Source organism: Accipiter gentilis, chromosome 4 (assembly GCF_929443795.1).
Source record: "Accipiter gentilis chromosome 4, bAccGen1.1, whole genome shotgun sequence".
Taxonomy (NCBI): domain Eukaryota; kingdom Metazoa; phylum Chordata; class Aves; order Accipitriformes; family Accipitridae; genus Astur; species Astur gentilis.
Genome location: NC_064883.1, coordinates 9,779,819 through 9,807,798, shown reverse-complemented (window position 1 = coordinate 9,807,798; position 27,980 = coordinate 9,779,819). Strand labels below are relative to the sequence as shown.

Here is a 27,980-nt window from a genome sequence, read left to right as displayed (position 1 = left end):
ATAGTTTGCACATTGTCTCCAAAGAATTAACTGCAGGGAACACTTAACTTAAAGAGTTGCACAGGGGCACTAGAAAAGAATCCAGAGAAGCTGTCTTCAAAATAGCTATTGTTTTGGAATATTCTACAGCTAAAACCAGATAACTGATCTCCACTAGTTTGGACAGAAAGAGCAAAAGACAGCACCACAACACACCCTTACACTGCCAAGGTCAGGGAACAGGCAACACTTTTTCTAGATTAATCAAGAACGTTAACATAAATTAAAATCATACCCCTGTCCTCCTTTTCACATATGTCTGGCAAAAATGGAAGAAGCTGTTGTGGTCTCAACAGCTGTTGTGAAACTGCTTTATGTAGGATTTGTCTTACTGGAGTCTGTCTTATCTCCTTCCACTAAAAGAGCTTGGATTTTTGGAAAAATAAGGACAGGCAAACTGTCTTTCATTAAAGCTTCTCCTAGGAAGAAACCAAAGAAGATGCCAAGACAATGTGTGACAAAAAGATACAGCTCCGAGGCTCTACTGTGTCCTCTCTAAAGCTTCCAGATACGTATCTCAGACTTTTAAAAAAGTCCTAAAATCAATTAACAGCCTGGATATTAATTAACCCACTAAATGAAGCTTCAGGGATTTTGTCTTTGCTGGACCACTGCCTCGTGTTACATGTAAGAAAAAGTCCGCGTGGCTCTTCAGGCAACCAGTTTTATCAACGTGTGGCTTACAGTAAGTGAAAGCTCCAGCTTGGAACTCACAGCAATTAGACAATTTGTTTTTAAACAGAAAGGAAAAAGCCTCCAGTAAACAGAACAGAGCTACAACTCCTAAAACTCCAGAAGCCTCTGTATACATCAGAAAGCAAACCCCAGAAAGGCACACGGTTAAGACCTTCAATACCACACCCCTCCTGCCAGCGCTTCTTGTTCTCCTCTCCTACCTCCTAATCCAACTTGCTCTGAGTCAGAATCTCAAGTGTTATGTCCCACTCCTGAGAGAGACAGTCCCTGCGTGTGCTGCCCTCCACTGCCCTGTTCTAACCACAGCTCACAACAGCAAAAGAGAAGTATAAGGAACTTAGAAGGAAAGTAGGGAGGAGTGTAATTGCAAGAGAGGCCGCCCAGTCTCCCAGATAGCTATGTGTTCTCACCTTACAACATAAAATGCTGGTCCTTATTATTACACGTTAACTGTGCCATGGCAGCAATATTTTTTAAATCTTTAAGCAAAACCAGTCTCTGGTTTCAATCATAAAGTTGAGCGTGGTACTGTTCTCATCAGAGCTCGTAACGCCCAGTGTAATCGGTACCACTGAAGTGGCATTTTAGGGCAGCCTGGGTGTCTCGAGAGGTTGATTTGTGGAAATCCTTTAGAAGGAAAAACAGCCTAAAATATCCACCCTGGAAAAAGGCTATGGGACAAGACTCCAAGCAACTGCTCTGCCCAGAAATTCATGCTTCTCTAGAGCATCCAGGCACTGAATCCTCACTTGGAGCTGCAAATCCAGCCCCCAAATTGTCCTTCACATCCTTAAAAATACTGGATGACGACTGCACAGCTGTCATCTGAGATGTGGGAGACGAGAATCTTTAAGTCTTCAATACAAACCAGACAGAAGGATATGAGCTGTAAGTGCAGGTTACCTCCGGGTGAAGAGCATTCTGAGGAGGTAGAAGGCCGTACCACTGACGCAGTCGAGAGCACATCAAACCTACAACTCGTCCTCAAGAGCAGTCGAGTGAATTCCCTGCAAGTTATCTGAGATCCTGAGGCAGGTTTTGGATGGTTTTGCACATAGTTACAACCTTCAGCACCTGCAGGACTGTTGAGGTGAGGGGGACGGGGATGTCACTGGATGGCATGAGGATTGTCATAAGGCCTCTGTCAACATCTAAGTACCATTAAGAAACTGCACCTCCAAAGAAGAGAAAATCTGGGGGTGATCTGCTAACCTTTTGCTACTGTGGTGAAATTTTAAAAACAAAGTTATCCCCAAACCCTATATATAGTTTGGAAACTACAGAAACCTGTTTAGACTTTTAATTTTTGTAAGAAATCACTTTAACATACTTGTAAATGAGTATCAAATGCTCCAGATGCCATAAATCTGCAATCACAAATATACCCCCTATTCCATGCCAATGGTACTCTCCTGATCCAGATTTTTTAATGATCCACTCAGCCTCTGGTATAGAGTACACCACATGCTTTGATGAAGAGGGAAAAGTACTTTCAGGCAGAAAAAATTAAGGAAATGCTAAACCAGAAGCCTATGTGGAATGAATTGGGCCATGGAAGGTTTGAAAAAGAGTAAAACCACGCAGAGTATGAGGAGCTAGTATGACATGAAATTTGACCTGTACTCCTAAAAGAAAACTGTTGTTACAGTCCACTCTTCAGCACTTTTTCCACTGCTGTAATGTAAACACTTTGTTGTACGTCTGGGTTGAGTTTGTTGAGGTATGGCAAAACCCACTGCCAAACTCGTACGTCATTTTTATTGCTCCAGTTACTTAGATTGCTCATTATTTACTCTCACAAATGATTGAGGAAGAAGATGGCAGTATAGAAGGGCACTCTCAAAACTAAAACAGGAGGAAACAATTATTAACCTGGGACCAAATCAGAAGGAGATACGGAAGTTTAGACTGGCGCTACCTGGTTTGCATGGACACAAGGGCACTTGCTGCGCAGGGCCCCGTGCACGGCAGTACTCATGAGGCCACTACGCTGCAGAAGGTGTGAGAGCTTGCCACTCACTTCATGTAGGAACACAGACATCAAGGATGGTTTGGGAGGATTTCTTGTTTCAGGACTTGGACATCATACATGTTTTTATATCTCTTGGCTGTTCCCCCCAAAGTTTTCTTTGTGGGTCCAGTTCCTCTTTGCTCGACTTGCAAGCTCTGGCTTGCTCCTTTCTTTTTAAATTCCCTTCTTTCCCTCTCTCACTTTCATATTCTCCCTCCCTAAGCTCTGCTGAGTGTCACTGCTCTTACATCAGCCTTCCTGGGGGGTTTGCCCACACAACAAGCCTAGGACCTTTGTCCCATTACCTGCCAGAAAGACAAACCCAATGTCTCGGCATTCTTGGAAGGTACCACTTCTCCTCTTGCCCAAGGCCAAAAGCAGTTATGCATATAAGCTACATTTTATATGTACGGTAATATATTATTCTTGTGTTATTGTATTTGCACAAACTAGAAAAATTATGACAAATTCTCCCATGTTTTCTCTATAATAGTACATATGCATTATCCGTGGGGGGTTTTTTGTATCTATTATCTATCAAACTTCATTTGCCCTTTGGAAGTTGCCCAAGTAAGTTTATGTACAGCATATACGCCTTCTGGATGTCTTTCTCCAGAGCTAAAGATCAAATAACTGACACACATAGGTGGTATTGAATAAAATACCAAAATTGCCAGCTTCATAAATCCACACGTTAGCTCCTACAGGTGGCATTTTGCAAAGCACATTAACAACTCAATAACCACAGACTTCTGGACAGGTCATCTAAATGTGTATGTAAAGCCAAAATTTGGTGAGGGTGAACTCCAAAGAAACAAGACTAAGATCTTTGGGTTCCTTTAAATCACACAGATTATCTTTTCAAAAATCAAATACAAATCATATGAGCAAAAAAAAAAAAAATCTCCATAAATGGAAAACTATAAAATACTTATATTTGTTCTCTAGGTCAGTAACCATAATTAGAGAAGAAGCAAGCAAGCTTGAGAAATTAGTTCAGAGGCTTCTGTTTTAAGCATCTAGAAGTCAGTAGGCTCCAGATTAATTTAGCTGTTTCCAACTATCCCACAAACAAATTTACAAATAATTAAAAAAGCACTTCCCCCCTTTCCCCCCAGAACCTTCAGCTTCTCATTAAAATCTGTGCCATACTATATAGGGGGCTTAGTACCTATAAATATTTTAAACAAGCAATTTTATTTCTAAATGTTTATGACTCACTTCTGTACTGCTTATGGGAGACTGCCAAGAGATAGCAGCTGGGCAGGAGGCCAGTAGGGTTTTCTGATACTCATCTGGGCTTGTGTATAAACACGTTCTCACTAGTTTCCGTTGTCCACCCCAGCCCATTCCTTGGGAGTATTTGTTGTACTCATTCTTGTCTTATTTACCTTTCCCTAATGACTTTTCAGTGCAGAGGCCATCTTTTATCCTGGTACATTGTTTGGAAAAAGCAGCCCCATCCCTACTGGGTCCTTTAAGCAGTACTGTAATACAAATAACATATCTAAAAATAATGTTTCTGCTTCTCAAATGTACGTCACCTAAGGCCAGACAAAAGAAAACTGTGTATATCCTCCTTTCCTCCTCGCTCCCTAAAGGAATGCATCCTTTCTCAGCCGTAAAGTGAGTCTGGCAATTACTGTATGTGCATGTCCGTGTTCCTGTTTGGAGCTCTATAATTGTTTTACAGCCCTGCCTGTGATTATCCAGTACCCACCAGAAAATCCCAGTGCTTTGATCACAGGACTCCCTACCCAGACTCCACAAATAATTCATCAGAGGAGGGGGTGAAGCAGAAGGAAGATGAAGAGGAAACAAGAAACACAGCTGACACAAAGCTAAAAGGAAGGAAACAAAAGATAAAAATGTAAAGAGAAAAAAAATTAGGCTGAAAAGAAAAAAGGGAGGAAACAGACCCCACAGAAAAGAGAAATGAGGTGAGGCAGAGTTTAAGGACATGTGTTTTTCTATCAGGACTAAACAGAGGTGAGTCTCTTAGGAAAACACGGTACTTTTTATTTGCTGCTGCTCTCTGTCTGTCAGCCTCTCTAAGGGTCATTAATTTGTTCCCTGTCTGACTGTTCCAATGTTAATGGTGTACAAGATACCCCTTAGACAGTCCTCATGCATTTGAGATGAAGGTAGTGAGATAGCAGAAGCAGGCAGAAACAGCTTGCTTATTTGGGCAATAAAAAGACAGAGGGCTGGCAGTCAAACAGAGAACAGACAGGATATAGCAAATTACAGGGTTCTCCTTCTAGCCTTTGCCATTAAGCGAATGTTTTCTGCAATGCATAGATGCCCTGTGGGCATAGTGACTTCTAACAATCACCATGGCTTGTTTGCTTCCTGAGCTAGGGATTTAGCTTTTATACTATACCCTTCATCTAGCACAGCTTCTACCACACGCAAGAAAAGTATTAATCTTGAATAACGTGGGTATGCCTGCAACGTAATACTTGCAAATAGTCTGAAAACATCTTTCCCTGTGCCCTGCCTCTGGAGATGGTGTTCAGTTTTTCCTCAACTGAAGAGAATAACCATTACATAATTAAGGCTAATCTCTGCAAAAAAAAGACTTGTATGTCACTAAGGAATGAGCACACTGCTTTCTTGCTCATGTTTTAAGTAAGCATTGTCAGTATTAATTATCTGTATATGAATCTGAGTCTTGTGATTTGCTGCCATGGGAGCTGCTGCAGTCCAGAACAGCTGCAGCATCACTGAAACACGTTTTCATCCACTACGTGGCTTCAGGCACAGTTTATTCATTCTTGTCACAACTGTTTTATCTCAAATGTTATTGGTCTTCCTATATTTTTCTTTCATATTTCTGTTCTAAGTCCCTACTTTTCAGTTATTTAAAGGAGAAGACATAAAATAAAACTAGTTTAAAACCAATGCAACCACCACTGCTTTTTCTAGGGTATAGGTCAGTCGTTGAATTTTCCAGTACTTCATGCAAAGACTTTAGGAAATGATTTAGAGGAACTGTGCCAACATGCTATTTCTGTTCCCAAATGTCAATGACTATAGAATACCATACTGAAGTGCAAGCTGTTCAATGCAATTTCATCTGCCTCTGCAGCAGTTCACGTGAAGCAATACTCCTGTCCTCGCAACATCACGGCATGTTCCATACCAGCCATGTCAAGGTCCAAATTAAAGATGTTTCACTCCCATAAACAGACAAAAATTTCTCGTGATCGAGGGTAATTAAAAAGGGAGTAGTGGTGGGGAATTGTTTCCCAGCATGTCACGCAGAAGGATGCAAGCCCTGCACGTGGGGCCAGACACACTGACGGCTGTGCAGACAGGTCATGGGGACCTGGACCCAGGACAGAATGATGCCAGAACTTCTCCAAGGCTCTGCCTTCCCGAGGTGACCTCTGACTTGCAAAACATTAACCACCACCTTCCGCACATCACCTTTACCAAGAAAAGTACCCTGGGCATAGTCTCACTAAAAGGAGAGGCAGTATCTCTAGCAGTTAAGCAGAAGGAATTCACTGTCTCTGGAAGGAATTAGTGTCTCTGGAAGGGACCCAAGAGATTATTTTGCTGGTAGTACCTCCTGCATTCTGCAGTTAGTTTGTCTAAATAATAGAAAGCTAGTTAAAATGTGTAAAGCAAAAGAGTCACTATACTTAATCTCTGTTGACAGAGAGGGATGCAAAAGGCTACATCCTTTGCAAAACTGGTAACTTGGCTGTGCTTGAGAGGAAACCTGTCAATAAAATATGTACTCTGCTAAAATACCACAAAAATAAATGTGAAAACTCTATTAAACAAGAAAGGTAAAAAATGATTTTAGAGGCTTCCTCCCCTCCCGCAGTGGGAAATTAAGGTAGGTCTGCACTACTGCTTACCTTATATCTTTTTTTACATCCAGGAACAGGACAGGCAAAAGGTTTCTCATCCCCTCCATTCATGCACATTGAACTAAGGATAGCTTCAGAGCTGATAGCACTTTCTGTAGTCCAGGACTCATCACTGTCTGATTCTTCATAGTCTACTTCCTCCTCATCATATTCACTACCTAGAAAAGCAGGGTTGTGAGATAAAACAAGAATAAATAAGAGCACAGCAAGATAACACATTCTGCATTTATTACATCAGTTACAATGACTTGTAATATTCCCACTTTTGTCTTTTCTGGAAGACAGTTATTTTTAATTTTCTAAACCTATCTTTCTTATAGTTATTTATTCCTTCATAAAGACACCAGTGGTTCTTTTTCTAATAACTAGGACAGGCATTATTAAAATATCTTCATAAACTGTTAACTGTGTGACATAGAAAGTTAGAAGGACTGATTTTAAAATACAATTTCATTACTCCTCAAACACCAGAATCGTTCCATCTTTCCCAGTGCCCAAACAGAAAATGTGGTGTCCCCCATCCCCACAATTAAAGCTACTTTTAAGGCTTTTCTTTATGCAATACAATACTGAAAAGCGTAATTCTACAGATCATAAACAGTGTAAAATAATATGTTGACAAGTCCTAATGCATTTACTAGCCCTTTGGAATTAATAGGAATTATAGCAGAACATTAATAAGAATTATATTGTAGCAATTATAGTTGTGAAATTCATTCCCTCAGGTGTGGGGATAAATTGCATTGTGTGGCTGCCCTGAACAGACCACATTATGTTCCAGATATGCTACGACAGCCATTTGAGCAGCTGGTGCTGAGTTTATTTATTATTTTTAATTGCAATAACTATTAATGAAATCCTCTGAAGAAGTTAAATGTGAAACAAGAGAAATTAGGAAAGCAGAATTCCAACTATAAAAATACAGTTAAAAAAAAAAAAAGAGCAGGGGAGGGAAGAGCCCCAGCTGATTAAAAAGAAAATATATGCACAGAGGGAGAGAGAGGGAAAGCTGAGGGAAACTTCTGTGGTGTCAGCAGGAGGTGGTGCTGTGTTTCCCCTCCCCTTTCGTCTTTCCCATTCCCAGCTCTGCTAAATTTTATCCTTTCTGCTGAAAGACAATTTGGCTCCGAGTGCTGGAATAACTCTTGTTATTAAAGACAGTTATGTGACACTTGCATGGCTCAATTTGGTTCCCTCATATGCCCTTTAAGTGCACGCCTCTAAGCAGCTCTACACGCGGAGAAGAAAATGCAGACAGATGCCTCACGGCACTTTAAAAAAGAAACGTCCTGACTTCACAGAGAAAACCCATGCAATGTACAATGAGGTCTTTGGGGTGTTTTTGCTTACACACCTATCATCTCAGATTTTTCCCTTCAGATTCCCCCTCCCCCAGTACTCTCACTTAGACTTGGCACCTCTCCATCACTGAGTAAAAACGCATGTTAACTGGTAGCTGCAAGTACTCGGGGCTCCTGAGCTTTAATCAGATACTGTAAGTTCGCTTACAGATGTCAGGCTATCCACGTTTCTTTCCTGTGGTTTTCATCCATACAGGGTGGTGCGCAGATGAGGAAAGATGGATGGTTTCCCACCGTCAACAACTGTCGACATGAGCGCACGCACACACGCTCTGCAGCACATCTGGAAAACTCTGCCCTGCTGACTGAGACTCCTTATCCCACACCGAATGAGCGAAAGCCAAAGAAAGCATTATTGACCTCTTAAAATATTTCTGAACTCTAGGAACAGTTAACCTAAAATGAAGTTAAGAGTTGTTATAGTTTAATTAACTAATAAAAAAATAGAGGCAAAACCACAACTCTGCTTCTACGATTTCCTGCCCTTGATTGTATCTTGATGGAAAAAATTCCTCAAGCTGTTCCTTTCAAACTTTTTAGCTCAGTGGGGTTTTTTTTTAAGCAAACGCAACAGAAAACCCTATTGTAAATACACATATGCACTCCTAGGATGAGAAAATACACAATTCTAAACACTAATACCAACAATTTCTGCCATTATAGTCAACCCCCTTGTAAGCCTCCTTAAGAGGGGGTGATTTCCTCCCAAAGAAAACATCACTTGAGACTGTAAGACATCTACTAATGATATCACTACTTTTAGTGGTAACAGGGAGCACGCTTTTATAAAACAACAATTGGTGCTCTATAAAATTTAATATGCAATATGGTATATAAGGGGAAAGATACACAGAACAGTGGGGAGAAGCAGCAATCATTGAAATTATGTATTTCCATAGGTTTTCCTGTATTTTCAGAGCATCCTTTTAATTTTTCTAATAACTTTGTACAGTGAGACCCAATTCTGTAACAACTTTTGCTCATGCTTTTGCTCATGCTTTCAGGTAGACACATTGAAGCGGAGAGACAGAAGAAACCAAACCACGTGCGTAAGCATCTGTGAGATCAGACCATCGTTATGGTTTTCTTTTAATTAGCTTACCTGCACAAAAATGCAAGATTTTGTCGAGTGTAGTCAAGAGTCATTTAAAGTATAAGCAATATAAGCAGTATAATGTATATAATATAATATAATATATATAATATATTGCAGTATAAGCAATGGTCTGTTGTCCTAAGTTTTTAAATCCAGACTTGTCACTATGGATTTTACAAACATGATGAGCTTTTTCAAGTATGAATAACCATATAAATACATATTCTTGCATAAAACAGTAATACTAATGGTGCCAAGTACCTGAAAGGCATATTACTTTATACAAAGCTGGAACTGCAGTCTATCACTGCTTTTTATCTAACAGTATCCTACTGAATTCAACTGCTTGTACTGTTTAAAAAAAAAAAAAAATTAAAAATCCCAAAATGTATTTAAAAGGGTCTTGGTATAAACAAAATGCAAAAAACTTACTGTCTTGAAAAAAATTCATTAGCAATAAAAATTTATCCTTTAAATAATTATGTTGTTTCAGTTGCCATAGAAAAACAACACTGATTTAGTCAGGCTTTTAACTGATTCTGCCTCAGAATTTCATTTCCTCAGTTGTCAGTGTCTAAGAGCAGCAACCCATGCGGTGCCTCACTGATTGCATGCAACACATTGCGGGGGGGGGGAACAAAAAGCACAACACACAGGTTGGCGCTGCCATAATAAACAGCCCCTAGATGAGGTATTTTAATTAAGTACTGTAAGGCTGAGGACGGTGGCTTTGCAAAGCCGTTCCCACGCCAAGCAGGAGTCCCTGGCCCTCAGCTACACGTCAGGTGTAGAAACTGCAACCTGAGCTGCCGGCTGCCGCCGACTCCTTCGGGCAGCTTGCCAGGGTACTGGCAGTGCGCTGAAGGGGAAGTGCACAGCAGTGCACTTTGATCAAGATATAGCTTGCTTGCTTGCTTTTTTTAAACTTGGTTGGTATTTCACAATAATAATTGTAAATATTTACTTTTTAAAAGGAAAAAAGAAAAATTAAGCACCTTGCATCTAACCTATGGCCTGTTCCAGGGCGTAACAACTGCATGACTTGGACAAGTAGTTGCAATAACTCTTAAGAGAGCTCGGAGAGAGCTGGCTCACTGATCTCCACTTGGACATTGCCATGCATGTGGAAAATGAGATGCTCTGCTGGGGCACGCTGCCCTTCCGGGGGACTGAGCAGAGACATTCCTGTATCACATGCGCTTATGGCCTAACCGGTTTTTCATCATGGCTGGGAGGCAGACTGATCATTCCCCCCCATCAGTCCTCAAAGGCAACATACCAGAACTATGCTTCAGAAGTCTGAATAGTAAAAAAATCCCCCCAAACTCAACAACACACATTTCTCGAAGATGAAGAGTCTAAATATCTGGCGGGGAAAGGCTGATAGAGAAGCACGTGCTTTCAGCAAGGCAGTGTACAAATACACAATATCATTACCGTAACTAAATACTAGTTTTACAATAGCAAGAAAACTGCCTTCTTGCTGTAGCTTGCACTGCTCTCCTCTGGCAATGCTCTTTCCAAGGCTCCTTGCTAGCTCGTTGCTTTTTAACATATCCAGTTTCATCATCTGGCTTTCATTCAGAGACCCTGCATAGTTCTACCTCAGCCTAACCTAAACCCACTGCTTTATTATCCAAATGACTCAGTAACATCTTCGTAATATTGCCCCCACCCTCACATGCAATATTCCTTCAGCCCTGGCGCACAAAGCCATTTCCCCCTTCCTCACTCCAGTTGCCTTGCCAAAAGGCTCACTTCATCTGTGCTGCCCCCAGCAGATTAAAAAATGAAACAAAACAAAACAAAGGCAAGGAAAGAATGCTAGTTTGGGATTTTTTTTCTGGCATTTTCCATGCTGCGACAATGCTACTGCTCCTCAAAGAGAAGGGGGACTCCACTGGTGGAGATGGACTTGAGGTGGGCACGGACTTGAGGTGGACACCACTAGGCACACCTCACATAGTATGCCATATCAGACCCAGGTATTATATAAAATTACTAGTTATGAAAAGACAGAAAACATACAGGATCACAAAGTCTTCTGGCAAGTTATTTCTCTTTTAATTTTTAAGCTGCGTTTAAACACAACCCATCACAAACGAGAAGCCTGGCTGCATCACAGCAGTTTATTTGCCAAAAGTAAACACATGCACAAAAAGGGATTATGATTATTGCCTGCATGGTAAGAAGTCTTTGTAGTGTGATGAAAAGCAAAGTTGCACCATAAAGACTTGCTCTATCTCTTCTTTCAGTCAGTTTTGCTATTGAAATCAGCAAGAGAATCACTTAATCCTACAGCAAAGATCTCACCTCTTCAATGCCCATCTACTACTTTTTCCAGTAGATGGAAGTCAGTAATTTAAATAGCTCAGAAACATTTTGCAGATACTTAATAATTTGACATTCTGGAATAGACAACTTCCCAGCTACACTGGTGAAAATCTGGAGCCTTATCTTTTATGTTTCTGGGGTTTACTCAGTATTCACATCACTGTAGCCAAGATAAATTCTGCCTTTTGCGTAAGTGAATTCATTCCACCGTGAGGTTTACAAAGGATTTTGCCCCTCAACTTTCAATGAATCTTGGTTCTAAGCAGGTGCACATCATTTGTAAGTTATGTCACTTTTAAAATCTAAAGACTTCTATACTGTGCCTTGAAATATAAAAAAAGACAAAGCTGATTAAAACCAGCACAAGCTTGACCTTGGATCAAGAACATTACAAGTTCTTCCTTTCTCCTCCCATGAAGAAAAACAAACCCAAAACATCCTTGCCAATTATTTTTGTGACCAGAAAGCACACATTTAAGTATACAATGAATAACTATGAGCAAATAGCTTACTGCAGTGGGAACCAACATTGCTAGTGTCACTGAAAGTTCATGGTAATTCCAATGATCTCTCATAAAAATTCAGCTTCACACTTTGTCCTGTGCGGGACTTGCAGTTTGTATTTCATAGAAACAGTTGTATGAGAGCACTTCTTATGTTAAGAAGTTGCATTCCCACATACTCTGACAGCTTCCTTGATTAAAAAAAAAAATAAAATAAAAATTTACTAATATTATGTGAATTTTGGTCTAACACTAAAGCACATTTATGAATTTGTCAAACTTCTTCCCTCTGTGCCCATGGTTGCAGAGTCTCCTCCACGCTCACCAGCAGGGAGAATGTTCCCACAGCTGATACTCATTGCTGATCTAAAGACATATCAAGTCATTCAAAATGAAATATTCTTCCTTTATATAAAGCACAGGAAATAAATGCTAGGAGCAATGAAATACGAAACAGTTAAAGAACATGCGTCACGGCTGCTATGCAAGTCTTTAGTCTAGAAGCTGTAGCACTCTCTTGGCTGCAAGTTGGTATGGGTGGCACAATGCATTGGCTCTGCAAACTCAGGCAACAAATTTCAGACGCTGGATCATCCAAACAGACTAAGCTAGGGTTTTCCTTTGCATGCTTGCTTGTTTTGGGGGCAGGAGGAAAAGGGGACTCAGAGGACAGAAAGTGTTTTTCAGCTTTTGTGAAAGGTCCATTCAGATTAGTTTCTTGTATTTTCAAAAATACTGTTATCATTCACGTCCACGAAGGTGATGTAAACACATACGTAATACAACTGAAGAAAACCCAGGGTAGTTTAAACAGAGCACTGTGTAGCGCTACAGACACTGATATTTTAGATTGCAAGTGCAATTCCAGTGTTTGGATTAAGCACCTATATAAAGCGAGCACCAGCTCCACCATGGTGAAGGCTGGAGCCTTTCTTCAGCCAACGCGCGCAAGCACTGCAGTTAAAAGTTTTCTCTCTTATCCCAGCAAATATCTCTGAACCTTGTTCCTGGGAGAGGAGAGGCAAATTTGTTCTCAAAGCCAACTGCATGCTTGGCAGCTCTGCTGTCACTCAAGGGAGCTGCTTGAGATGGTTATGGTTTGTCAAATGGGCACTTGCCAAGGCTGGCAGAGACCTCCATCCCTCTGCACGATCACAAAAGAGCCATCAAAATAGCAATTACAACTTATTATTGACTTGGCCGTGTGCCGAACGGGGGGGCAGGGCATGTCCTGCTGGCTGCTGCCAGCGCCCCCGCAGCGGGTCCCACGGGCTGTGTGGTCTGCGGCGGTCGCTGCCGGGCTGCTCTCACACACGCTTACGCCAGGAGCACGTCCCTCGTCTTGCACTTCAGCTGTCGCCACTGCCAGCATCCTACTCCTCCTCATGACACTAGTCAGAGCAGGATTTGGCCAGAAAAATGTCTTCTGGAGAGACCACCCTTCCTTCCAGTCCTCTCCTAGCTCAGATCAAGTATCAAGCGCTAAATAACGAGCTGTTTAGGAAGTATTACTACTCAGAAGAACTAATTATCTATTGTCTCTGGCTGAAGCAAGGCTCAGTGAATAAGCACCAAGAGAATTTTAAAAATGCACCTCATGTAATGATGTGAATATGGATTAAAATACAAAAAGCAATATGGTTTTTAACATTATTGTTATGCACAAGGTACTTAAAAGCACTAGAGAAAATAAGTTAGACAAAAAAAAACCCAAAACCTTTTTCTTGTTTGTTTGCATCATTTGAAAAGTAGCTTTCAGCCAATAGGATCTGCTATTCCAAAGGAGGGAACATTTAAGCAAGCAAGGATATAGGTAGATAGATAGGAAACCCTCTACCCTCTCTCACAGTCACCACAGAAATGGCAACTGTAACTTGCATAGTCACAGAAAGGGTCTGAAAAGATACAGCCATTTTGGAGGGTGGTACCTCAAACAGGACAAATTCACAAGCAGTTATGCAGTTAACCCACGCATAACCTGAGTGTTTTAAATGGAATGGTAGATAGGTCAATTCCAACATTTCAAATCACGTTTAGTTTTCATTTAAATGCTCAGTGTAAACTCATGCTGAATTTTAAGTGACTGAAAATGTATTCAATTACAAGGTTTGAATCCACTTTGGAAAGCATGCAAACACTTCAGATCCTATAGGTAAAACACAGAATCGAATATACTGTATTTTGGAATAGAATGATTTCACCTGAGCTAGCCTACGTGGGAAATCACCCTAAAATCCTGGAGGTAAAGCTAAAATGATAAAGGTAAAAATAAACATAAAGGGTTTTATTTATTTTTATATATTCTTATTCACTATCAGTAAAATTGGGAACAATTTACACATGAGATCTGCTCACCATTTTGAGCTATGAGAGAAACAGAACTAGTAACAGGTTAAAAAAAAAATAGTCCCCCAGAGCCAATACAAGGGTTGGTGCAGCAGCTGGACTCTTATCTGGCCTCAGGAGCAATTGTGTGCCATTTTCTATCTTGATACATCTCTATCTTGATATTGGTATATCAAAGAACAGTCTTTAAAACTAAAAGACAGAAAATCCCAATCCAGAGATTATAAATTCACTAAAAGGAGCTTGCACAACTATATAAGCAGATATATTACAACTTATTGAATTTATAAATGTATGCAAATAAAACGTACACGTAATAAGCTAAATAAGAAAAAAAATTTCTGCACTTCCAATTACTTGTGAAACAGCAACTAATCACAAAAACATGCATGTAAAGAACCAATTCTGGAAAAAACAGTCAACTGATACCATGGCATGTGTTTTGTAGAACAGGACTTTCTGAGAATGCTGCAGAGGTGCTAAAGCAAATTGTTATAATGTCACTGCACAATGTGCTGTTGAGGTTTTATGGTCACACTGCGCCAATAGTCTCGGGAAGTTATTTTGCATTCTTATATAAACTTTTTTTCCCAATCCTGTTTTCCACAAAAAAGGGCTTTCAATAATGTACAATCTTCTGTTTATACATAGTACAGGAAAAACATGATAAACCCAGGAACACAATCTCTACTTTAAACATATCTTAAAACTAGATTTCTACAATTTCATGTAAACAAGAATAAGCTGTTAAAACACTCACCAAAAAAGAGCATAACCTTCCTGTAATTAAACAGCAGTGTTTTACACAGCACTTTTTTAAAATCATGAAAATAAAAAAAGTAAATAAATAAATCAATCCAGCAGACCCCTCCCAACTTGAGGCTTAACCTGCAAATTAATGTAACAGTAATAAAACCTACGCCAGCTGGAATCCTTTCTTTTTCTGGCTTTGGCATGAGCAGCAAGAGCAGGTATATGTTTGAAGAAAAACAAAGTAGGACATTTTCCACCTTTAGTCACAGGATGTTAATTGAACTCTGGCAAATGTTTAAAGATATTCTCAAAATGTTCAAGAAAGAATTAAAACCAGTTGGGGCTGAGAAAAAGAAACAATCCATCCTTCCTCCCCCTTCGTCTCCCCCCAAACATCTGTTCCAAACTTATACTCCAAAAACCACAGCGAAGAACAGTCATAATTAATGTTATTTTGGCTTTTTAGTCGCTAGGCCTGCATTCTGAGGTTAGAAATACAAAAATACAAGTTCAGGGCACTATTACTGTACTTAAGGACTCTCTTGATGCACATAACAAAAAGGCAGTTTTTCTTTTCTCTTCTTTTCCCCCTTTTTCATAAAAAAGAAGGAAAAACCAGAAACGGTATCAGGAAACAGTTTCATGTTTAAGATAAAGGATTACAATAAAAAGTACCTACATAAATGAACTACAGTTTATGAACCTATGAAAATACATTTGAGATGTATTTTATAACATTGGGTTAAACATGCTTTACAGCTGTACAAAAGCTATTCAGCCACTTACAGTACAGGCCATAAAACTGCTAATGCACACAATCCCTATCCGCCCCAATGGCTGTGCGCTTTGCCTTCATCAGTGCACAAACCCAGCAAGGACGCACCGAACTACAACTACAACCAGGCTTCAATCCGAGGAATTGCTATCACTGTGCAGGTAGCACTCACTACACGAGGAGCACCACTGATTTCAGCAGGATTCAGCTACGTGGGGGTTTCCAAGATGCTTCTGGACCGGACTTAGACCCTTACGTGTGAACGGGCTGAATCATGGCAAAGGGATCCTGTGGCAGGCTGCCCATGGAGGACCAGGCTGTGGCGGAGCTGTGGAGACCTAGGGCAGCTCAGCGTTCTGTCAGCAGCTTCGGGCCAAGGGAATTTCATGCTTATGAGCCCCAGGAGGGTTACAAACCCCCGACCAGCAACAAGGGAGGCAATGGCAGTTTCTCCACTTCAATGCACTGAAGGGCAGGAGGATTTATTTTGCATGAAAATACACTTAACGCTTCTCTCTGCCTGCTTTTAAATGCCCTGACCATCTAGATTTAAGAAACTCCGTCGGTATAATTTGAAAGATAGCCCTAATGACAATACTTGGAATTACCAGTAAGGACTAAAATGGCTATTGATTACTGAGCCAGAATCAAGGCTTTTGTCATCCTGCCTACCCAGAAAATCTACAGGAAAGATCTGTTGTTTAATTAATTCTGCTTTGTGTTTCTGAGAAAGACAAGGCCAAACATAAGGACACATTCAGTGGGCAGTCGTGTCCCCTCCCTCTTTTTTTTAAAAAAAAGATTCTGATAAAATAAAATCCGCACTGTGCCTAGTATACTGTCACAAACCTTTCTTTGAGGCTATCACTGTTTCAATCAGGTGTACAAAACATGTTAGCAGGTGTGAGTTGTTTCAGATGATATATCACTGGGCTGAAGTTGAAAAGAAAGTACTTTTCAAGTTGTTATTTTCCATTGCTCCTTGGCTTCTTGTATCCCTTTGGCATCAGAGGCAAAAGTGCTGAGAAACTGCTGTGAATGATGCTGTCTGACTATATATGGAAAAACCTTACAGGAGGGAGCCTATGCTAGCATGGACAAAGCACCAGCCTTCATCTTCAGCAAGAATTAGGGTGGTGTCTTTCACCTGCTAGGCCACAAGTGCTAAAGACAAGAGAATATGTAGTTTTGGGGGTCAGCAAATGTTTCATAGCCTATAGCTCACTTGGTAATACCTGAGAGCTACAAACAACCCTGTTTTTCCTAGAATTTTACATCATTTTGATGATCATGTACTGGGTAACATCGACTCACAATACACCATTTCCCCTGTGAAATAAACCTCTCTGTGTTTGAAGACATTGAGTGTGAAATGGCATGTTAGTCCTTGCTTTTTTCTGCTTCTGATTTGCTTTGGCTACAGTGCAAGGAAAACTCAAACATTTGCTTAAGTTTCACCATCTTCAGCACACTGAAGAGCTGGCCTAAATAAGTATGCTTTTTTTTCTGCTAGGCACTGTAAAAACTCTTTGAAAACTGTAACTGCTTTCAGTATGCAGACATACAGTGCTAGTATAGCTAAAGTGATTTTTTCAGTTCTTGAGGCACTACAATGGTACAACCGAATCCCGTTTAATCTCACAGTGTAATATTTTTTTATATATATATATATGTGCATATATGTATACACAATTTAAATAAGCACCTAAAAGTTCCATGTGCCCAACTACAGTTTCCACCTTTCTGAAAAACATTTGTGCTTCCAGTTAGTAATTTTCAAGGTAATTAGCAGATTACTTATAAAGCTAAACAGTAAAAAAAAAATAAAAAAATCCTTCCACCAATTGGCCCTTGCAGTATAAACACACAAACATGAATGCCGTCATTGTTACCTAGAACCACTGAAGTTCCTTTTTGAGTGTCAAGCTATTCCTACATTAAACCAGTTATGCCACAAGCTGTGAAAGGCAGGCACAATGTGCTTTCTAAAAAATGTGTATTTTTTTGACATTTGGAGGAAGACAGGTCCATGTACACTGGGTGCGTTTCTACACTAAAAAAAACATATCACAAATTAACACAGAGATAATCTTTACTTTAACCTTATTGTGTGTTTTTTGTTCTTGACCCTGTTAAAAATAGTTTGCCAGGTTAGACTACTACGATGGGGATTATAAAACAGTTCCTGTGCTTGGAAGTACTTTAAATCTACAAGCCATGTTTCTGTTGCTGCTTTGTAGCTCAAAAACCAAAACTAGTGATGATTTTATGAGTTGCTATAGTCTAGACAACTCGGTTACTTTTCAATGAAATTGTTCCTTGGGGAGAGTACTGTGAAAATTCCCATACAATTAATTACAGGTATGTGCAGCTACAATGTAATTCTACAGCACAGTAGCTTTACAATTGCCAGTGCAATTTATGTCTGTATCAAACAAGAATGCTCTGAAGGGGCTGGGATGATGAAGTACAACAAATAGGAGGTTACATGTAAAGCCACCTGTAGTGAGTGAGATGAGATGAGATGAGATAAAATGAAATGTTACATTTTTGATATGCCTTCTCCTCTGGCAAGATTCAGAGTTCTACTGGCAAGCACGAAATCTGACAACCAAGTCAATCTTCCCAGAACATATTTTTATAGAAAACTGGGCTCAACACATTTTTACTGCCAAGTTAAAGAGCAAATGAGAAATTTAACAGAATTATAAGGGAAATGCACCCAATAAAGCATGAAAAGGAAGAACAACAGAAAATGCAGAGGAAAGCTATGAGAAGAAAAAAAAAGCCTTCACGTATTTTCTCCTCACAGCACAGCCCTTTTCTCCCCCATCAGCTATTTTTACCTGTCTTACTTTCCTCTATATACACTTACAAATGGTCTTTGAATTTTAAAAGTAATTTCAATTGTTACAAGCACCACTTAAAAAGAATTTAATTTTGTGAATGTAGTATAGGCCTTTTTGTACTTAGGTTATAAGTTAGCTTAGGATGGAGTTAAAAAAAGGACTAAGCAGGGGAGGTTATCGTGATATGTGTCCTTGTGAAAACCATAGAAAAGGTTAGTTAAAGGAAAATCCCCATCATTTTGCTCCATCTTTACAAGGTAACAGCCTTGGTCAGTGGGAATCCCAAACTCCTGAAAAAGTAGGATGCTCATGGGTTGTGTTAGCTTGTCTAGCACAGCCCTGCAGGAATACTCCAGGATCCGTAACCCAAAGCTACAGGACTTTGAAAGAACTGTAGCCACGCGCTTGGGGCCCTGTGCTCCTTGCAAACACTTAACCGACACTCCTCCCTCACCTGGTCTATCCACACTGAAAGAGGTGGCCTTTGGGGAGTCCCAAACCCACTGTAAAACAAACCAGATAACTCCCGTAAAGCAAACAGGGGCTGGGTTTGCAGAGTCCTTAAAGACTCCAGTTTTGCCTAGGAGACAAAAAAAAAGGGCACCGTGGCCTCCCTTGTAAGAGAAATAGCCATCAAGCCTGGGCCAACTCTCATCCTTCTTTTAGGGTCCAGCCAAACTGCAGAGCAGGTACCCAGGTAATCACACAGCTAGATTTCAATAAAGGGCATGTAACAAAATGGTACAAAGGAGGAAAGTCAAGATAGTCTTTGGTAGATCAAAGATAAAAATGAAATAACTTAAGTAGAAAAGTTCTGTCTGTAAACACTGGTCCTGTTTAGATTTCTTAGGCAAAATCTCTCTCCCTTTTCCTTTCTGCACACCTGTTCCACTTCCCCTCCTGACTCCTGACCCTCAGCAACACCTTGGTGCTAAAGTCCCCTCCACGCTCCTACAGGACGTTATTGTTTATATCCAATGGTAAATATGAGAAACTAATCTGTCACTGGAAGTTACTTTTACTTATTGCCACTTCTTTATCAGAATTCCATGAAAACTGATCAAGAAAACAGGAGCAACGGGAGTTACAGCAGTCTGTCTGTGGTCCCTCAGCAGAAGAGGCCTCCAGCCGCTTCAGGAGATCAAGACACAGCTGCTTCCATACAATCTATGTGTACTTGGAAATCACTGAGCCACCAATTTGTGCAGGTCTGACTAAGATAATGTTCTTGATCTTCATGATAATTTCAAGCTGTTTGATTTGGGGCTGTAAGTTAGTAATTACTATTTGCCATGTAGTCAGGCCCTAGATATGACAACAGCACTGTTGCTGCGTGTGCAATGCGAGATCATCTTTGCTCCACAGATCCTCCAAGCTTAAGTTTCAGTATGTTCTGGCAATGTAATTCTTTTCGTTTGGTTTGGTTTTGTCTGTGAGTGACCAATATAACACATACCCTTGGTTCTCTAAGGAACCCAGACGGCCACTTAACAGCAGATGACTGCTAGAAAGAAGAGATCCATTTCTGAAGCACTTAGCCAAGCACAGTGACGAACACTTGAGCATTTTTCACTCTGGATTACCAGAAGAAAGAGCTGAATATGTATGAGGTTAAAGCCTGGCTCCCTAGAAGGGGAATGTGGCATCTAGCTCTGAAAAAACAATGTCTTTTAGCTGTTGCTGGGAAGAAATCCCACCTGTGCTAAGAAAACCCCTATAGGAAATAATTGCACTTTTACTTATTATTTTTCATTGTTATTGGAAACCACCTACTATAGCTTTATTCCTTAAGGCAGAAACTAGAAACTACCACAGATTTTACTTATTATTCATGCTCAGTCACGACCTCAGCCAAAAGCTCATGTTAAAACCTCATACCATGTCTAAGCACACACATATATTATAGTTAACTCATATGTTGATCAACTGTTTTGCACAATGCCATTCATTATTTTTTTTAATTATTATTTATGTATTTATTTTTTACAAGAACACCCATAAGGCTCTGTTAGAATAGGTGCCTCAGACTGCTAAATGCTGGGCAAACATATGTCTATATTAATTAGCGTGCGGGATTAATATAGGCCCCCAAACCTGCAATTAGATGAAACCCTTTTGGCTCCAGCAATTATAAAGAAAGTTCTCTTTCGTCATCTGCACAGAAATGTGAAATCCTGGCACCACTGAAGTCCCTCAGAGGGAAGTTTTGCCACAGACCACAATACAGTTGCCTCAAGATATTTTATCATAGATTTTATCGTACCTTGCAGGCCTAAAGTATCGAATGCATTCAGACAAACTTTCATTATGTTGGAGAACAGAATTTGGTCTTCATTTTGTTGAGTATGCCTTAGTTATTTGCCCATACTGTTTATACAAGAGTGGGTCTATATATCTAATTTTTAATAAAAACATAGCATACAAGTTCTTCAGTCTCTGCACAGGCAATTAAGCAAGCAGAAACTTCTGTCAATCTGAACAACTAATGAGATGGTTCCTCAGACATCTGAAAGTGTGTTTTTTCAAGCTGCAGTAGAAGTTGGGTTGATTCGTGCTTTACTATGCTAGACACCCCATAAGTCAAACACACAAAAATGCAGCACTCTCAGGCTACTTCTCAGCAATGATTTAATAAAAAAGCCCTGGGATTTGATTTGATATTTCTACTTTTCATTATTTTTTCAATTGCATCTGCATGATACTACACTACATAAGATGTAATAACTAAACCTGAGCATTTAAAATATACTAACGCAGGTGAAGAGTTTTTGAAGTGAATGGCTTAATTTAGGCTTTTGTGCATGCATACATTCTCGAGCTTGCAACTCTGCCAAGTGCAGAATACTTCATTCCAGTCTGACAAAAGACTTGTTATGTTCTCAAAGTCAGGCGTTCACCTCCTCAGTATTAGGTGCTTAACATTAATCACGTGCTTAAGTGCACATGACCTGAATTTGTAGCGTGATTTTCAAAAAGCCATCGTGTATTTGTTTCCACTAACTTGTCCTGACTCCCAAGTCTAATTTCAAGCACTTTAAAATCTTAATCAAAAAATATTTTGCAGTGCACTACCCTTAAAAAAAGAATCCCGCCACGAAAGAGCAAGCTCTCTAGCCATAGCAGTACTGAGCCAATCTACATTGCCCAATGAAAAAGCTGTTGCAGATTATCAAATGTATAGCAGATTTAATGGTTCATAGTCTACTCTGATTCAATCCAACATAAAGTTCAGAAATGCCACCTGGTGACAGAAGCGAAAGAGATTCTGATATAAATAGCACTTCTGCTACAAATTCAGAGCAATTTGGCTATGTAATAATAGCATATCCATAAACAAAAAAAGTTTGAGCACCTAAACTCCTCCTTCTCTCAGTCCTCATTCATTTCGGGGGGGGGGGCACATCCTGTTATTTTACATTTCTACTGTCCACTTTAAACTTACGAAGTAGCTTAGCTGAGCAGATCTCTTTTTCTTGCTGGATTCTGTTTAACATGCTGCTACAGCACTCTGCATAACAGCTGTCTGTGCCATATGATTACTTCATTGTTGAAAGCATAACATATGGAAACTGTACTGAAATGTTAGCTGCTTTGATACCTACGAAGAGGAATAAGCTTTTGCATTATAACAAGAGAACGCATTTTTTAAACAACTTAAAGTAACAAAAATTAAACACACATTTAGAATCTAAACCATACTACTTTCCAGCATGCCCGTTACTCTATTTCAATGCCCAATTCCAATGGCTGGTTACTATTGTGTTTTTGATTGCTATTACCAGCAAACAATGGGTGGTTTTCTTTCAACTTTTGCATTCTTGGGAAAAAAAGGGAATAGACTCAAGAGAAGGCCCTTGGGATTCCTTCAGGAGTTAACCATAAAGGCAAATGCTATACAGCAGAATTATAAGAACGATATCTCATGTCATTGACATAACATGACTTGGGATAACAAGGTTTATTGGGAAAACTCATAAACTGCCATACAGTGCTTTGCTTCCCAAAACCAAAGCTCCCACAACAAAAAAGTCCTTAATGGACCAGAAGCAAGGTGGATTCTTACAGATTCACTTCCAAGTCCCAACTGCCTTTGGCAGGAGCAGAAAGGAGATCTTCAGCAGACTTCCCACCCCTGTAAATTAGTCACCCATAGAGGGAACAATGAAGCTCTAAATTATTTCATCAGTAGCAAGAACTCTTGTTAACACAAGAAGGAAGCTGTAATTTTTCGGTCACTGTTTGCCAGTAGTTGCACTTGAATCCTGAACAAAATCCAGCTGAATAAGGTTAATAGTCTGAGTTATAAGAATCTATTGATTTTATTGAATAAAAGTTTACATATACACAATTTTAATCTTAGAAGATACTCCCTAATAACGTAAAAGGGATACAATTCTCTCTAATTTAGTTAACTAAACCCACAACAAATACAAATATATTTAAAATCCTTGTAGATATTTAAGAATGCAGTCACACTAGGTATCAAAAGTACTTCTAATTATACCAGGCTCTGAAAATACACACTAGGTGAAGACTGATTTTTTTTTTGATGGAAAATATATTGAATTTCACTTTTTCTTTAAATCACATATTATATAAAGTCATGGTGCACCACTAGTATGACTTATTAGAAAAAAATTGGCCCATTTCACATGATATGTTCTAACTGGTTGAAACAGTACAGCTTTATGATTACTGACACAGCTACAAAGCGGTCTTGATTTCAGGTCAAGAATACACTCTATGTATCTAAAAAAACTACTCAGTTACTAATAGATCTACTAGATCATCATTCAAATAGTATCTCAGATGGTAAATGTAATGGTTTCTACATCAGTAGTACTAACTTGAAAGCCTCAGTCATAGTTTTTTTTAAAGTCTTATAATATTGCTGTACTGAATTTTTAGGCATATTTGATTACAGTATCACTGTTTAGATCTTAGATTCCTTAAAGGTTAAGGCCAATCCTACAAAGTATTTTTTACTCCAAATTAAAATTAATTATTACTTTCATGTTTTACTAGAAAGAAAAAAAAAAAGAGACTGAAAAGTCAGGTATTTTCTATGGGTAGAAAAAGGGGTCACTTTTGTAAATATTGAGACTGGGCTAGTGGAAATTTCAAGGAAGTTTGCCATATTAAGGAAAGGTAAAATCTTTCAAATGTAGTCAAAAATGACCGCACAAATATGACTCCCCAGAAAGGCATTTATCCTAGTTAATAAGATAAACCATCAGTTAGTCACCTACTTAAATGACAGCTGCAAATCAAAATGGGACTTGCCAATTCTCTCATGGGGTCAGCTACGACCACCCATGAGAACTTCCCTCTTTCATCTCTTTTACAAGTGGAAGGACTGACAGAAGGCCACAGCTATTCCAGCCAACCATAGCATCCTCAATGCTCACTGCCAGGACTGGCTGCCATCCGCTGCCCAACACGATCAGGCAGTAAGTAGGTTTATAAACCTATTAAAACAGCATAAATGTTATAACTTATAATCTAGTAAAATCAAAATAAACAGGAAAGGAAGTCTGAGAGCCAGTTTCTTCAGTGCAAAATGTAATGCTAATTATGAGGTTTTCAAATATTCCAGATTTTTTTGGGGGGTGGGCAAGATTTAGGGTTGAGCCATTAAAAAGCCAGTTGGTAGTATTAAACTCTTGCTTTAGGATTTATAAGAAGGGCAAAAATTCATTCCAGGCTGAAATTTACTATACCAGGCCTGGAATCATTAAAAAAAAAAAAAAAAAAAAAAAAAAAGAAAAAGTCATAAATATGGAAGAAAAAACAAACAAACACAAAACAGTGGTTTCAGATGATTTTTGGCACTCCTTCAATGCAAAAGTGGCTTTACTTTTTTTTAATTTGTTTCTAAGTCTGAGACTTATTACTATGAATTACTTCTGTAACTAAAATTGGAACCAGGTTATTTTAATAATGAATTACCAATAAGTTACTATCACTGAATCTTTTTTAAAGCTTTTCAGTATGAAGAGATATCCTAGTTTTCAAAGGAATGTCAATGCTCTGACTTACACTCAAAAGCCAGGAAGTTAGGAGTGGAAATTTCATCTGTGAGCCACACAGATGTATGAAAACATTTAAAAAATTAACAGCGTATGTTAAAGATGCAGTGTCAGCCCCATTTTTATCCATAACTAGACTTCATTAGTTCTGTGGGTTTAAAATTGACATTCAAAAATAAAGGCAACAGAAGTTTTTGTGACTTAATTGAGTGCTCCTTAAATAAAGAGATATTTCAATGTTTGCAGACTGTTAACATCTTTCCAAAATAAGCTATGTGCTGGTGCTACTTAGCTATACTTCCCTATCACTCTAAGGAGTCTGTATTGCTGATGGAAACCATTTCTTTTGCTAAATCCTGCCTGCGAACTCTAAGAAGAGCATTTAAGACTACTAAATGAAGTCTCCCAGGAGACACCATTGTTAAAACAAAAACTGGAATAAATTTTTAAAGTGAAATTTCTGCAATCACTAGAGGATGCAGGTCTTAAGAAGAAGAGAAAACTTATTATAAGAGAGGGAACAAAAGGCCAAATGTAAGCAGAGAGCACATGCCAGTCACCCCTGAGGGAACAGAGGAGAGGTATAGAAAATTAATTGCTGCATTTCTACTTCCCACCAAAACCACAAATGGGCCGTTTCAGGGGACTAACACATACAGAGTCTGCAGATAAATACATGTCTACCTCATTACCTGAGAAGAGCCTTAAAGAGCACACTTCTTTGCTGAATATTTCTGCTTCTACATAAATAATCTCATTTACGCAGAAGAAGGTGCTATATATATGCATGCAACATTTGCAGCATGTATGTGTGTCAGCTTGGAAGCTGCTCAGCTCTGTCTGCAAATTTGGCCTGTAGTCTTTTGGCACAGATTTTTACTGCAAAACTTAACAAACATTCTCTGCAGCCAAACCACCATGAACTGTTTCTTATCAAATTTCACAAGCTAAGTGGGTTTGAGTCTGGTCAATACATGGATGAGAGATCATTATATGAAATTACACTCTGTTGAAAAATGAAATGAAAAACGAAAAACAGTAGCTTAACAGCATCAGGAAATGGAAGGACTTAGCTGTAAGGATGTGCACAAAAGTGACTGGGATTCAGGTAGCTGCTAGCTTCACCCAAGATAAGACTACCACACCTAGGAAAGCCAAGATGAGCAGCATACCTAATAGGAGGACACTACATGGAAAATAGGACCCAAAAGATTAGTGAGGTTCCTGCTTTCTACCTTGAACAAGAATGGCAAACAGCCATATAGCACAGATACTCTCTGCTGAGGGACATGCATATTTGTATGCCATCTCAGCAGCCTGTGAGGCATGCTTTCTCTCTGGCATCTAAAGCATCACCATCTTGGAGTTATACCTTGTGCAGTAACAGTAATGCCAGGCACACTGCTTATGTTTGGTACCCTAACAAACTATCAAACAACTGAGATGGGTATTAATAAAAGAGAAACTGCCATTCTGAATTTGTTAATAGATTGGGTCAAAGCAATCCCATTTTATTTTTGACAAAGTATAGGTCTAAAGGAGGATGAGGACAATGATTACACTTGGATTATAACAAATACTTAACATTAACCCAGATGACGCCCTTTCAGGCAACCTAAGGAAAAACAGCCTCTTTGTTTTCTTAAGTTACCACAACATACATGTTTACCTGTATTCAAAGACGAGTTAACAAGAGTTTGCTCGGAGTACAAATCAAACAGGATCGCACAGAAGGAATACAGCAATATTCTTCATTCTCACTGGATGCAGTGGTGGGTATGCCTGTAGGGCTTGAAAGTTGTGTAGGCACTGCGAGGCTGAAATGCAGGACGATTTACATACTCTAAATTGTTTCCCTGAAACAGATCTTGCCTAACTACCCTTGGTTTTATCACCTTGCTAGTCAATTGCCATATATACTTGCACTTGAGGGAAAAAGATGTGCGTTAGCTAATAACAGACATGTGAGCTGCCTATCTAAAATTAGTCTGCTGGCCTTCCTGGGCTCCCTCTGCAGGCACTGCACGACAGAAAGAGAAACTCAGCCATGGCGTGACTCTGAGCACCTCATCTATGTAAGTTAATTTTGTAGTTATCAGAAAAATCTCAATGCTTATTTTAGGTCCAGAAAATCATTTAAGATGACAAAAATGGAAATTCTGGGCTGAGGCTGCTGAAATGCAATTCAGTTGATAGTTAATTAAAAAAAAAAAACAACTTCAAGAAAGAATATATATTTTTTGCTACCAGGCTATTACAAACCCTAACCTTGGAACAGGGCTCCACCGAGGAACTTGGAACAGAGGGTGCAGAAAGTGGAAGCTGGTATTATTTATAACCTGCCAGGCAGGACTCCCAGAAACTCAAGTTAGCCAAAACAGGCTCATTCTCCTAACTACAGGTAAAACAGCATTCTGAGTAACTTAAAAAGTTTGAAAAATATATAAATAATAAAAATCTATAAAGTATTTCAGTAGACAGATGTTGGCTTTTTATCTTTAGTATTTGATGGAACATGTTTCAGAGTACATCACTAACCAGTGTTGCTTACAGATGTGCAAAGTTATACTACCTGACCACATCATGAATTAGCTTTCTCAGGAGGAGCTGTACAAAAAGTAAACCAAAAGAAAGCAGAAATTCTTTCACATCTGTAGGATGTCAAGGAAATGAATCAATTTCTTTCAAATAGGAGATAATTAAGAAAATCTTCTAAAATTTTCTGAATTACATTAGGACTTATCATTTAACTGTTTTCAACATGCTTCCATTTTTCATATTCAGGGACATACTAAACAACCAATTCATTTCAGAACTCCCAGAGTGTCACAAGGACTGCTACAACTTTTCCATTTAATCATTAATACTAAAACATTAAATAGCTTGTATAAAACACATGGCATAACAGTTTATCAAGACAGGGATGCTCATGTGATTTCCTATTAAGAACGTTATGTTGAGCCTATTTAATACAGAAGAGAATAGATGTATTATACGCATTTAGCTTTTTAGAAGGAAATATTGGTATTTAATCTGAAGTGTATCAGAATTATCTGACAAGATCTCTATCTAATGTAAACCAGGCTGACTTGGGCCAAGAGATCTGGTTCAGCACAGGAAGCAATTTTCAGTTTCTCTAATCAGTTCAAAAAAATTCCCAGGAATTTTATACCTGGGAAAACCAATGGAACACTTGTTTTTGAAGAAAACACAGATCACTTTTTTCACACATTACTGGTTTTGAACATAGTTTCCTAATGGAAGTCATGTCTACATGATGACAGAAGCTGAACATTCCTCCCTG

At 39.2% G+C, this 27,980-nt stretch overlaps 1 protein-coding gene across 2 annotated transcripts in view; it reads right to left on the bottom strand.

Annotated features, from left to right (window-relative positions):
• Nucleotides 1-27,980, bottom strand: part of JAZF1 (JAZF zinc finger 1) — a 199,660-nt gene that overhangs the window by 2,828 nt on the left and 168,852 nt on the right. For both annotated transcript variants that reach the window (XM_049798738.1, XM_049798739.1), the window contains exon 4: nt 6,619-6,788. In XM_049798738.1, the coding sequence (XP_049654695.1) occupies nt 6,619-6,788 (170 nt within the window). The remainder of the gene's footprint in view (nt 1-6,618; nt 6,789-27,980) is intronic.